Raw genomic sequence first — 13116 nt, 5'->3', positions numbered from 1 at the left:
GTCAAAAATTTCTTCCTTAGAACTAGTCTGAATCTTCCTCTCTTTCAGTTTAAAACTGTTACTCCTTGCCCTATCGCCACAGGCCCTGATAAACAGTCTGTCCCCATCTTATCAGCTCCTTTCAGTCCTGGCCGGCTGCACTAAGGTCTCCCCGGAGCCTTCTCTGCTCCAGGCTGAACCCCCCAGCTCTCCCAGCCTGTCCTCCCAGCAGAGCTATTCCAGCCCTCGGAGCATTGCTGGGGCCTCCTCTGGCCCCGCTCCAGCAGGCCCATGTCTCTCCTGTGCCGAGGGCTCCAGAGCTGGACGCAGCCCTGCAGGGGGGTCTCCCCAGAGGGGGGCAGAGGGGCAGAATCCCCCCCTCGCCCTGCTGGCCACGCGGCTTTGGGTGCAGCCCAGGACACAGTTGGCTTCTGGGCTGCGAGCACACGTTGCTGGCTCATGTCCAGCTTCTCACCCCCCAGGATCCCCAAGTCCATCTCAGCAGCGCTGCTCTCCGTCCCTTCACCCCCAGCCTGTGCTGATATCGGGGGTTGCCCTGACCCAGGGGCAGGACCCTGCACTTGGCCTCTTTGAACCTCATGAGGTTCACATGGGCCCATTCCTTGAGCTTGTCCAGGTCCCTCTGGATGGCATTTCATTTTCAGCACAGAAAAAGAACCACCCGTATTTTATACCCCATCCTCTGTAGTCCAAGCAATTCCAACACATTACTCCCAGCAGTATTTGAATAAAAAGTACATTGTAAAGCAACCCCTCAACTGCTGCAGCTCACAACTCCTTCACTCCCAGAACAGCAATGTGGCTCTTCCCTGGTGCTCTGACTAGGCGAGGGACCCGGCTGAGTGGCCGCTAACTGACACTGATTGAGCTGTGAGCTCCTGAAGCCAGAGAGAAACAGCATCACCTCAACTACAACACCAAATCTGCGACTGCCTAGCCGCCCCGTTCCCGTCGTGCTCCATCCAGCCCACCTCGGTCCCTTGCATAAAGCCCTACCCTTGGCCACGTGCTCTGCCGGTCAAGAACCTGCCCGGCTTGGCAATCCGCTGGCCTCTCCGAGCAGCCAGGCACCAAGTTGCTGCCAAGCACCTTACTGCGGACTCCTACACTTGTCATAAATGCAGAAGTTGTGGAGCGCTCCGTTTCGAAATACTCTGAGGCTCAAACGAGGACATGGTACAGATGCTGCAATGCAGCATTTAAGCAGCTCCCACACTACGCACACATACATCCCCTGCAAGCACAATCCTTTCTAATTGAGGTCGAGCTAAATTTAAGTTCTAGTTGGTTTCCTTGGAGAGAAAAAAAATCAGGGGGAAAAAAGCCTCTCTACCTGCAAAGGGAACAAGGCCTTTTCACGAGTCGGGTATTATGCTGAATTTGCTGCATCTCGCAGCTCCATAAAACAAACTAGCGTGGCAGGTGTCAACGGCACCAAACCAACTGGGAACATCTCTCAGGGCAATGCAGAAACAGCTACTTCCTACTAAGCTTGGTCTGCTTCCAAATGACGCTTCACTGGCAGGGGAAGCATTCAAATCCCAGAAGGAGCCAACAAATGAATAATGCACTAAAATGAAATGGAGATGGGCTCCACTGGGTGACTACAGCTGACTGGAGAGGTATTGTGCAGACCACCATACCTGAAGGGACCATCACCACAACCTTTGCTAGATTTAGAGCCAGTAGAGAAGTCAAAAATCCCTCACATCAAAACTGGTTTTACTCCTACAGGTACCAGCCCATAATTCAGTGCTGACACGTGAGAGGGAAGAGGAACAAAACAGACAGACCGCTGTTACTTTCACTGGAAGCAGCAACGCCTACGTACACCTCAGCCCAGCGACCCGGAGTACGTGTGGCTCCTAACTCCCATTTTCCAGAACAGCTTGGAACACAAGATGATTTTGAAAAATAATCCTGTGATCTGCCCGTGACTCAGATCCTCATCTAAGGATCGGGGCAACGATGCTTCCTTCCCCTCACTGCTGTCTTGTCTACAAGGGCCTTTGGGAAAGGATTGTTTCACGCCACGCGGAGGCACAGCTCCTACCACCGAAGGGCCCCGTCATTGTTCGCAGAGCTCAAAGTGTCAGCACGCTACAAACTGGAATTAAAAAAACCCCAAACAACCAATCCAAAACCCAGGACACTGCCTGTCTACAGTTGCCAGCCCAAAAATCACGGCAATCCCCAATATGAATCACCAGGCGTACAGAAAGATTTTAAGGTGCAGTACTCATCCCCACCGCTGTTACTGTAAACGTTTGTGAAAAGCCTTCCTCCCCTCTTACACCTGCTTATAGTGTTACTTCTCAGATCCATACACGTCAATTAAAAAAATGACAAAGTGCATCCTCATAAAAAAATGAAAAGGCAGCAGCAACGCCAGGCTGCTTGCTCCACTCATCCCACCTTAACCCAGACACCCTCCCCGAGGGAGAAACTCCAGTAAACAGACATATTATATATCCTGAAGTTTGGCAGGCACAAGTTCTGTCACACCAGCCTGAGAGGAACCTTTCAGGAGAGAGAGCGCTCTGCCTCAGCGCGAGCCTTACCTCAAAAACTCCGGTACACGGAGGCAAGTGCTTTGCTAGTCAAGAACTCGGCGCCTGCTGAACGTCAAGCGCGTGTACGGAGCTTTGCAGGAGGGCATCACCCGGGCTCTTGCTCCACAGCAGTAAGAGGTCATGTTTCTGTATCGCTTTCCTCCCATACATCCCATGCCCATTTATTCTCCTTTTGAAAGGGGCGCGACGGATGCAGAAGGAGAGCGATTATGTGCTGAGCCCACAGAAAGACAAGATACTGCAGTAGGTAAAACATCTGCTCCGTGTTTGTAAATCCCCTTCTGGGTGTATGGACACACGACAGCAAATACACTCTTCTAGCTCAGCAATCTGAGCCAGCTGCCTCAACATAGTGTTTAGTAAAAAATCGTTAGACCTGTTTCAGTTTTTCTTCCTTCTACTCTCTCGCTCTGCTCCTCTCTCGCCATTTCCTATCTTAAAGACAAGCAAAGTTTCAGATGTTCATGACTGCAAAATTGGGACTGCTCGTATTGTTTCACAGTAAATTCTTAAGAATTTAGGCTTTGTCAGCTTCCCAAAGCGGATAATTAATACAATTCTTAACAGAAGTGCAGTTTGGTTCAATATTGCATTTCTGAGGAGCACGTGAATGCCTTGCAGTTCATTTCAAACACCAGTGTCATTTTCTCCTTCATTCCTGCTAAATCTTTTGGGTATTGGACAGCAACCCAACAAAACTAGCATTAACCTAAATGAATCTATGAATGTGTTGGGTTCTTTTTTTGTTGTGTTGTGGTTTTTTTTTTTCTGAACGGAGATGTTTTGTGGTTGTAATCCCGAAGCATTACCAGTAGGTACCATGCACAGAATTCAGCTCCATTACTCTGTGCTCCTATAAAAAATACTTTCTTATGTTCTGGTCATGAAGCGAAGGAGCAGGACCGCATCTTTGCTCTATCTAATTCAACTTCGGGTCTCCTGCGATATCTCGGTCCCTTTATCAGCAGATCAGCACTGCAGCGGGCTCCAAGACTGCGGAACGTTAATGCTACAGAATGAGGGCATCTTAAAATGCTGTGCATGCACAGAGCTTGATTCACAGGAGCCCAGAAACGTCTCCACAAAACCAATCCCAGGGATTACGTCACTTGGAATACAGGTCAGAGAGCTGAATCACCCAGAAAAAAAACAATCCTGCTGTGCGTAATGGAGACATGCCCCTGTTAGCAACATTCCAATTGGATCTGCTTCACTCCAGGGAGTTAGGGAAGAGTTATTAAATCAAGGGTGAAAGCGACTGGGAACTTCTCAGATGAAGAGACCTCATTAGCACAGCTCAGTCACAGCCACTCAGTTGCACGTGATGGGAGAGGAGTGACCAGAAGAAGCAGCGAGCTCCTAGAGACTGTCAAACAGGAGCCTCCAGTGGAGTAAGAACAGTTTGGTTCAGCTCAGGATGTGCCTTTTATTGCAAAATAAAATGCGCACCCCTTAAAGCCAGAGGAAGAAGTCAGCACAGAGGGCAGGGAAAAGCTTTAATTATTGCTGACTTGTGTCTAACTAAAACGGACAGGAGGAGGGCTGGGGATAAAAGAGAATTCTCTCTTTCCCATTAATGAGCTCACCCTGCTGGCATGTCTCCTGACCTCCAAGACTGCTCCCACAGCAAGAATATAAAACCAGCTCTATAGCTACCCAGTGGTGTAAATTACCTACTCCTGATGTAGTTCTTACATGGGTTACCGCCTGTTTCTGTCTCCAAACCATCCAGTTTCTGGCTCTCTGATGCTTTTCAAGCCCCAGCAATAAAGATCTTTACTGGTTCCAATTACCAAGCCAATGAGCCTTGCCACAGTCCTGATTCCATAAGAACAAGCTCATAGTATTTCACCAACTGGTAGTAAAACACTTCATGTCATGCAAGGGAGGCACATTGCTGTTACCAACCGAATCAGCTGGAAAAAGTGCACGAAAAGGCTCCCGACCCTTTACCGTCCCTTTTCCAAAAGGCACTCATCTGAACAAGGAGTCTGAGGTAACACTGAAAATAAATTTCACAGAGAAACTCCTCTCCTGCCCCACACATCACTTCTTCAGCCTGCACGCAAAAGCTGGGAGACAATCAAATTAACAGCTCTGGCGTTAAGAGGTCTGCTGCAAAATCTACTGCAGGAGGCAAGGAGCAAAAATACAAAACGGATCAACAAACTGACACAGCCAGGCAGCAATGCTACGCCCAGCACTAACTTCCTGATGCCTCTAACCCCTGGGCAAACCGGCTGCAGCCCACGGCTGCTCCATGCTGCTTTTCTAAACAACCCTCAGCATAGGCCAATTTTGGGAACAACCTTGGCTAGTGAACTGTGAAAGAATCTGAGTCTTCTGTCTGCTATTCGGCAACGCAGGTAGCTCCCCGACTTTGCAGCCCAGCTCGGAGTCGTCACTGCGAGAGGGTAGGAAAGAGCACGCGCGACAAAAGTTCAGCCAAGAAGGAGTAGTAACAGTCATGTAATTTTTTCTCGGAATGGACGGCTCTTCTCTGCTACCTCCCTAAACCGCCGATGGGAAAGCAAAAGGGACCGACAAGAGCTACAGAAAACTCACCGTAACAAACGGAGAGAAAAGTAAGTTGTGACACAACATAATACCCAGTTAATTCCTGTAAAAATTCTGAAATCAAGGGAAAAGGCAGATGAAGGATTTACGCTGCAAATTGTGCTAGAATCACTCAAAGGTACCGAGTTAGAGAAACTTATGGCTTTAACATACCAGTCAATTTTTCACTGACATTGACACATAAATAAAGTTTATTGCCCTGCAAAAAAATATTTAATACCTATTTGAAGACTTCAGGAGGTTGAAAACTCATCTTCAGTAGTTCCATCCATCTTCAGTGTCCCCACATCGAACCACAATGCTTGCCTCTTATTAGCATTAGCCTCGATTTATCTTTCAGCCATCGATTTTGGTTGCACATTGCTCCGTTAGTACCAACTAGCCCTTTGCTAGATAGCGTCACCCTGAAACAGGATTCCCGACAGAGGAAGAACTCAAGAATGGATTGTTTCTTACCATCATGGCCAGAGTTGAGAAGATGCTCTCCCAGGTCACAGCCAAACACCCTTTCCTTCAGGATCCCCCGCTGTTTCAGTTTCTGTTTTGTTGGGCGCGACTTCATGAATGTACGAAGGAAGGTGATGAGCTTGCCGTGTTTTTTTGACACTACACAACAAAATAAAAAAATCCACTTGATTTTAGATTTGGCTCAGTTATGTAAGGCCAAGCATCACATGTTCTATAGAGCACGTAAGAACTGTAGTAACATTAATATCGATTATTTACAGAAACAGATTTTTCCAAGGTCTGATACTAAACAGAGAGTTGGCTTTTGTTCTAATTCTTGGCTAGTGCAGAAATAACAGGAGACAGCTGTAATGGAAAAATTTAACACAAAGACACATTTATCTGCAAAGCAGCTTCAGGTGGGAGTCTACTAAAGGACTGTCCCGGCGCACTGCTGAGGGGCAGCACCTGAGAGCTACCGTTTTCATCTCTGGAAAAATGGACAAGGCTAAAATTACAAAACCAGTGATGCCACGTACATTGACAAACATCATATATGATCCACAAGCAGAAATAAATGCTTTGTTACTGGCTCTCATTCCAGCAGTCTTAGGTGCCTCCAGAACAAACAAATGAGTAATAATATCTGAAGTTAGAGGATGTTTAGCTCTAGGTGCTACAGACTGCCCTTCCAGTCTGCGATTTTAATGAACCTCGCTGCAGATGCACAGGCACAGTCCGTTCCAGGGCATGATGAGCTCCCCGAGTCTTCTCAAGTCTTTGCAAGATAAAAGCATTACTGTTTTTGTTTTATTTAATAGAAAACTAAGGTAGTTGATTTGAAGAGATGCAGTTTATCTCCTCCAGAATAAATCAAAGAAGTCTACAAAGAGAGGAGAACACAGCTCTGGAGCCATCCCTCCGGACCCTCTGCTCCATTGCCCTACACAACGCTGCGTGGTCTCTGTGTTAATGCCGGTGAAGTTGGTCAACTTTGCCAAAACCACCCAGGCCCGCTACGGGGCATAATCCAGAGTCGACCGAAACAGAGAGGAACATGGAGCAGAAGCGGGTGACACAGAGAAACTCACACAAACCGGGAGGAGAGGCTGAGCAGAGGTTTGAGCGGGAAGCAGAACAATGCCCTGCAATGTCTACTTTCCTTCCTGAGGCCCACTCTGAAAGCAAAAGGCCTCTGGCCTCCCCAACAAAAGTGCCATTGTATACATGATTTAAAAGCAGTTTAACTTCTCCAGAAGAGCTCTATTGAACAGAACAAATCACTAGGTATAAAAGGTTGTGCTTTGTGAGCTTCCTGGAGCTGTAAAGGCTCCCGCAGCACCGCGAGGCAATACCAGCTCCCGTCTCGGATCCCAGGGAGGAAGGACAACCCTGACTTTCACCTGCACTAAAACCCTAAGCACTGCCATCACGTTTCAGCACAGCAACGCTGTTTCAAACGAACAACAGCAGCAATGAAGGTGATAAAGGTGCATCTCTTCAGTGCCACTACACTACAACCTGATTCCGTGAGTGGCTTTGGAAGCTAGGACGCGGAGAGAGAGAGATTTGTGCTTCATACAGGCAGACAGGGTATTCTTCAGCCAGCCAACAGAAAGACCTTCTCCCAAGAACAAGGTTACACCACTCTATGCTTCATGATGTTTTAATCCCTTTAAACAGCAGAGTATTTCACCTTCTATTTTACCAGGTACTGATGCAGTCCCTCTATTTATGATAAACCTGATTCCAATGACCTTAACACAATTCTATCTTTGTGAGTAGAGAGGAGTTTTGCTTTTGGATGAAGTCCCTCTCAGCAGCGTGACACCACACTGATCTGCAGCAGCCAAATACATCTGAATACCTGACATACTAAAACCTCTAACAAAACCCATGCCTGCGTTCTCAACCATCAAATCCAAATCATTTAACAAAACGCAGAAGCATTGAGCATGACAAACTGTGGCTGTGGGGGCTTTAATTAAAGGAACGTTTTCAGTTTGATGGGGTTTTTTAATTACAGACAATAAATGAACAGATTGTGCTGACATGCCAAACAAAGTTAGGATAGATTTTGGTCGTATTCATCATCAAAGTAACAGCTCATTTATCATCTCCGATCAGCCCCGCTCAAGAATAAACGGAGGCAGAATCTCATCCTGGCTTGTGTGGAATTTCAGAGATTAGCACCCTCAGGCTCCTGTGATAACGCTCTTGGAGGCGATAGAGCCAAGACACGCCCTTTTACAACAGTCAAATAAACAGACAAATAAAGCAATTACTAATACGTAGGTATTCCTTTGAATCATTTCACAGACTCTGTATGCAGTTCTTCAGGAAGTTATTTTGCTTGACTTAATGAAAAATTAATCCATCAGATAACAGATTTAAAAAGGAGAAAAATGCATCCAATTCCAGTACTGCAGAAATTCGACTCATGCTGGTGACCAGGTCAGCAAGTGATTTTTGGGTGACACCTCAGGCATTAAAAACAAAAAAGGTGCAATGGATACACTGCCACGACCCAAGGATGTACTCTGCTTGGTACATGTTCGCATCACTAACCAGAATGGAGACCTGAGTTTCTAAAACACAAGAAAATATGCTCTGTCTTTAAGTCACTCAGTACAGGTTAAAATAATTATCTTGTTTTCTGCATCATTAAGTAGACTCCTACAAACACACTCCCATAGTGTATCAGCCCAACAGTCCAAGGCACCATCAGGGCAATGCCCGAGCAGGTTCAGTAACCAGAAATTCACTTATCAACAGCCTGTTGAAACATTTTCATGGCTCCTTGGTTAAACAGTTCCCTGCACCGCTCTTCTCTGAATCACTGCCTGCTCTGTAGGAGAGCTTCTCAGGATAAACCAGCTTCAGAGCTTTATACCTACGCAAGAATGATTCACTGATAGGAGTTAGGCTTCACCTGGGTGGGGAAGAAAAAGAGAACAGCAAGAAAATCCAAGCAGTCATCTCTTTGCTGTCAGGTTATAAAAAAGAACAAAAAAGCCAAGAGGTGTCTGATACGGATAAGCTACCCTTATAAGCTGTAAGAGCTCAGGAGCTGTCAGGTATGTGGTCTTTCTGCCAACAGCAACAAAAGGTGAAATGCTTCCCATCTGCTTCCAAGTCCTCTGGCATCGTTTGACCCCCAAACCAGCGATGCATCCTAAGAGAGATTTGATTTCTGATGCATTTTGGTTTAGATGAAGCTAGCACAGCAAGCACCAGTTTCTGAATAAGCAGCAATGCCAAGGTTGCCACCAAGAATCCTGCAGAATAAATGTTTTCTGCTCCAAAACACTGGTCCTAGACCTTTGCTGTCCCACCGGTGACAGTACCAGCAACAGCAAGCAGTGCTCTCCTGCTGCAGCACCAGTAGTGGTCCCGTGCTCCTACACCCATCTGCTGATCTTGAAAAACCCAGCATTAGTGAACGATGGAAGTTACGAAATCAAGGCACAGGGTTTAGACCGGGGGGGGGGGGGGGGGGAAATCTAAAATTATTACAAACTAAGGAGATGTGAATAAACTGTGTTCAAAAAACGTGCAGACGTGGCACTTTGGGACATGGTTTAGTGGGCATGGTGGTGTCGGGTCGACGATTGGACTTGATGATCTTCAAGGTCTTTTCCAACCTTAATGACTCTCTGATTCTAACTAGCCCTTTTCTACCTTCCTCTGTTGTCCTGCCAACAGAGTGGGGATATATGACAAATCCGAACCGTTCACAGTTTCTGTCTCCAAGTGAAGCTCAGGTTAACATGGGACATAGACATAAATTCAGACGATAAAGCTGCATTACTACCAGACAATTTTACATGGCTGCTACAGTCAGAGATGGTGCTGAATTACCAGCTTAAAGGCAAACAAAACTAAACAAAAATCATGATAATTATCCATATTACTTTCCACCTCAGATTTAACTGCTATAAAACAATTTGTCTACCAAGAAAGAAAGGCTTTCCTAGAAGGAGCAGGGGCTAATTTTCCTCAGAAAGGCAGGTTTAGCTAAATATCCTGTCCTGAACAAGCAAAGACAAATTCTCCACCTATGTAGTGAGACTGGCTGAAAAAAAAAAAAAGAAAAAAGAAAAAAGAAAAATTTTTAATTTTTTTTTTAAATCAAAACACAAAAAAAAGCCCACCTGAGGTTGGGCTACTTGTGAAATTTTGAATGTGTCAATTAGGAGTGAGAAAAAATATCACACCCTGAGCTGACATAACTACGCTGGCCAAAGCCTTTGTACGGTGGGAAGGAAGGGAAGAAAAAGGAATACTTGTGCCAGGTAGTTTATCGTGGTTTTGGGAAACTGCCATACACTGTACCTCCCCGAGGAACATTTATCAATCAAACCATGCCATTGTTGCTACACCAGCAAGCTTTTGTAGTACAAGTGAGGCCTGAAATTCCCCTGACCTTGATAAAAACTATTAAATAACAATACTTCATTAAAGCAGGGCTTGTTCACCCTAATGCCGCAGACTGAAAAGGCACTTCAGGATATACTTTACGCAGCTTGTTTACTGGAGAAATGTGTCCTGATTCAAAGCAGAATCATAGAATCATTTAGGTTGGAAAAGACCTTTAAGATCATCCAGTCCAACCGTTCACCTAGCACTGCCAGGTCCGCCAGTAAGCCATGTCCCTAAGCACCATGTCTATATGTCTTTTAAATACCTCCAGGGGTGGTGGTACAGTGCGTCAAATTTTTGGCTGGGGATGATTTCATGGCTGTAGTTCAGCACAACATGCTTTTCCTGGGTTATGTTGGGAAGCCACCAAAAAGCTCATGGGGAACTCCTGGGATACGCTGCTGTCTCCTGCATCTTCCTCAGCCCTGCTGCCCGCATCGTGGCACTCCTGTTGCGTTCCTACACCTGCCTGTGGGGTTGCACTGCGAGCTAGATCACTGCAGCGACCCAGATTAAAAATAACCTGCTGAACTTGGTGCTCTTACAGCAGAAGAGCATGAGCAGTTCTGGCAGCCCAAGCGAGGGGGTGGCGGAGCAGAGCGCAGGGAACCGGACCTTCTTACGCTAAGCCCCCTGCCAAAGCCAACACGCTGCAGAACTATACCCTCAGCTGGCAAACGAGCTGAATTCGCTGCGGCACGACCAAGCCATGGAGCGCCAGCTTCTGATCCCTCCTGTGCCGCTGTAGATTTGGCAGGGATGCAATTACTCTGGATTTACACCCGTAAGATTAGAACACAGTCCAACCATAGCACGTGTCTCAGCCCAAACTGCAGAAGTATCACATCTGGGCCATAAAACTCTTCCTGAGACCGCTTCGAAAACGTACTATTTAATTAATTGCCCAAACTGTTGGCAACAAAGGGAAATGTAGGATGGAAAAGAGCACTGGCTCCTGACTCCTTGGCTTTGGAACATGGGGACCAAACAGGAGAAGTCTTTTAATAAATGCATTTTGCGTATGCATTCTCCTCCCCCTTTCAGTAAGAAAAACCCCATGATGCAAAGGCTCTGAGAAGAAATTACAATACAGTCAACACGTTGAGCCACTTGCAGCCCTGGACAGCATCTCCCATCTTACCCACCCTGCCTCTTTTCAAAGACCAGGGGAAACAAACAGCAGAACAGCAAACAGCAAATTTCAAGCCTGAGATTCCACCATTTCCAAGGGAAGCGCTCACTCAGCGGACGTCCAGGCATACGCTGACCCAGCAACGTATGTTGGACAGGATAATGGCAGCTTCCTAGAGGACGTCCTCAGAAACCCACTGCCTGTCCCCCTGCAGCCCACTACATTTTGGCCAAGGGAAAACAAACCCTTGCTAAACAAATAAAGAATACTTGCTCTCACTAATATTTTGTGTTTGAACTCGCGCCTAGACAAAATCCTCTTCACAAGATTGTTGACAGCAGCGTGTTTTCTAGTACAGGATTAGTAAACTTTGACTCCGAGAGAAAATCTTAGGGGGTGTACACTGACCCACATTCCCAGCACATGGCTGGCGTGTTTGTTGCTTTTATTATTAACCGTGATTTTACACGCTACAGAACCCAGCCGTCCCCCGCTGCAAGGAGAGTGCGGTGCTAAGGTCAAAAGCAAGAACACGTGCGACTGCATAGTTTAAAATATATGAACAAACTGCAATATCCAGGCACAAAATCAGACATGGACAAAGGGGTGGGAATGTTGTAAAAAAAAAAAAAAAAAAAAAAAAAAGCACTGCTAGGTATTACAAAACAAAAGCAAAATCCACCCTCTCTGAAGAGAGATTTAACAGCAAATCAAGCTAAAAATTTTCCAGGCTATTAGCCCCTCAAGACCCATTCTCTTTTAAAATTAAACTCTACTGCAGGGAGAGAAAGAGCAACAACAGACTCTTTTGAAGAAAGAGCAGTACCAGGAATCAGGAGACAAGAAGCTGGGTTTGGTTTTGCCACAACCCTGTGCTCCCGGTTCTGCAAACACTCAGAATACATTGAACTGTCTGAGTGGACAGAGCCCAAATGGTTCCCCAAACAGCATCAGTTATCTCAGCCCCTCCTTAAAACCTCAGTCAGTATGTTTAACATCCATCCCTTCCTACTTAGAAAGACATGCTCTGCGGACCCACATGGAAGAGAAATTATACAAAGCCAAGAACTGAGTCACATCTCCCAGTTCTCTGTCATGTTCCTTAGCAACAAGACATTTTACTCCTTTCCTCCTGCCACAGCAGATTCTATTTTGGAAGCTAATTTATACAGCCCTAAAAACCCAACCAGAATCTGGAACCACGCATCATCAAGCACCGTCCTTTAGTCCTTGAATAGGACGCTGGTTTTGAAGAAGGACCAACCTACATCACATCAATAATTGCACTGATCTCTACACCGGGCTCCCTCGCTGGTGATAAAGATTTTCAGAAAGAGATTTTAAAATTCCATAGATGTGAGAGTTTAAAAATACCCTTCTATCTCCAATAAACTTCATAAATGTGTACTTACTGATTTGCTCTACAAAGAAAAGAAAAATAAAATAAACATGCTACGTGCTTTTTGATGCTGCAGCATTTATCTTGTGCCAGACTGACATCAGTTAAGGCTGGCCTCTGTGTTATAAGAAGTCACAAAATACGTTAAAGGTGTTTAATTTCAGTGTCATTAGATAAAAACCATTAAAATTAACTATGATGACAAGAACCAGTCAAGAATAAGTACATATTTCCAGTTATCACAAGAGCACCATACCCATGGAGAGTAAAGTAGGTCATTCAGACTGGTAAGTGATGTTGCTGTTCTTCTTTACAGAGTCTGGTAATAAGGAAGCTGCACTTATTCGTGTATCTGCCCAAGCTTCTGGAGCCATCCTTCGGGCAGGGTCTGTAAGCAACGGTCTCAACAAAACTGCAACTCTTCCTTGTCCTCGCCAACCTCAATCTTTGGCTCAGCTTGGAGTACTGGCTTATTTTGGTTAGCATAGGAACATCTGGCATCAGAGATCCACCAGCTCGGCAACTTGGTGCATTTTCATGCCCAGATTATACACCAACCTCTGTCA

The 13116-nt window shown here is 45.9% G+C and overlaps 1 protein-coding gene across 1 annotated transcript in view; it reads right to left on the bottom strand.

Moving 5' to 3' along the window:
• ARHGAP32 (Rho GTPase activating protein 32) overlaps nt 1–13116 on the bottom strand; it is a gene marked incomplete at its 3' end in the record, with an annotated part of 155786 nt that overhangs the window by 29065 nt on the left and 113605 nt on the right. Inside the window, exon 13 of the mRNA XM_082009980.1 lies at nt 5607–5756. Coding sequence (XP_081866106.1) covers nt 5607–5756 — 150 coding nt within the window. The remainder of the gene's footprint in view (nt 1–5606; nt 5757–13116) is intronic.

This window comes from Phaethon aethereus (genome assembly GCF_964289735.1).
Source record: "Phaethon aethereus genome assembly, chromosome: 23".
Taxonomy (NCBI): Eukaryota; Metazoa; Chordata; class Aves; order Phaethontiformes; family Phaethontidae; genus Phaethon; species Phaethon aethereus.
The sequence above is the reverse complement of the archived record's forward strand: the minus strand, read 5'-3'. Positions and strand labels throughout refer to the sequence as shown.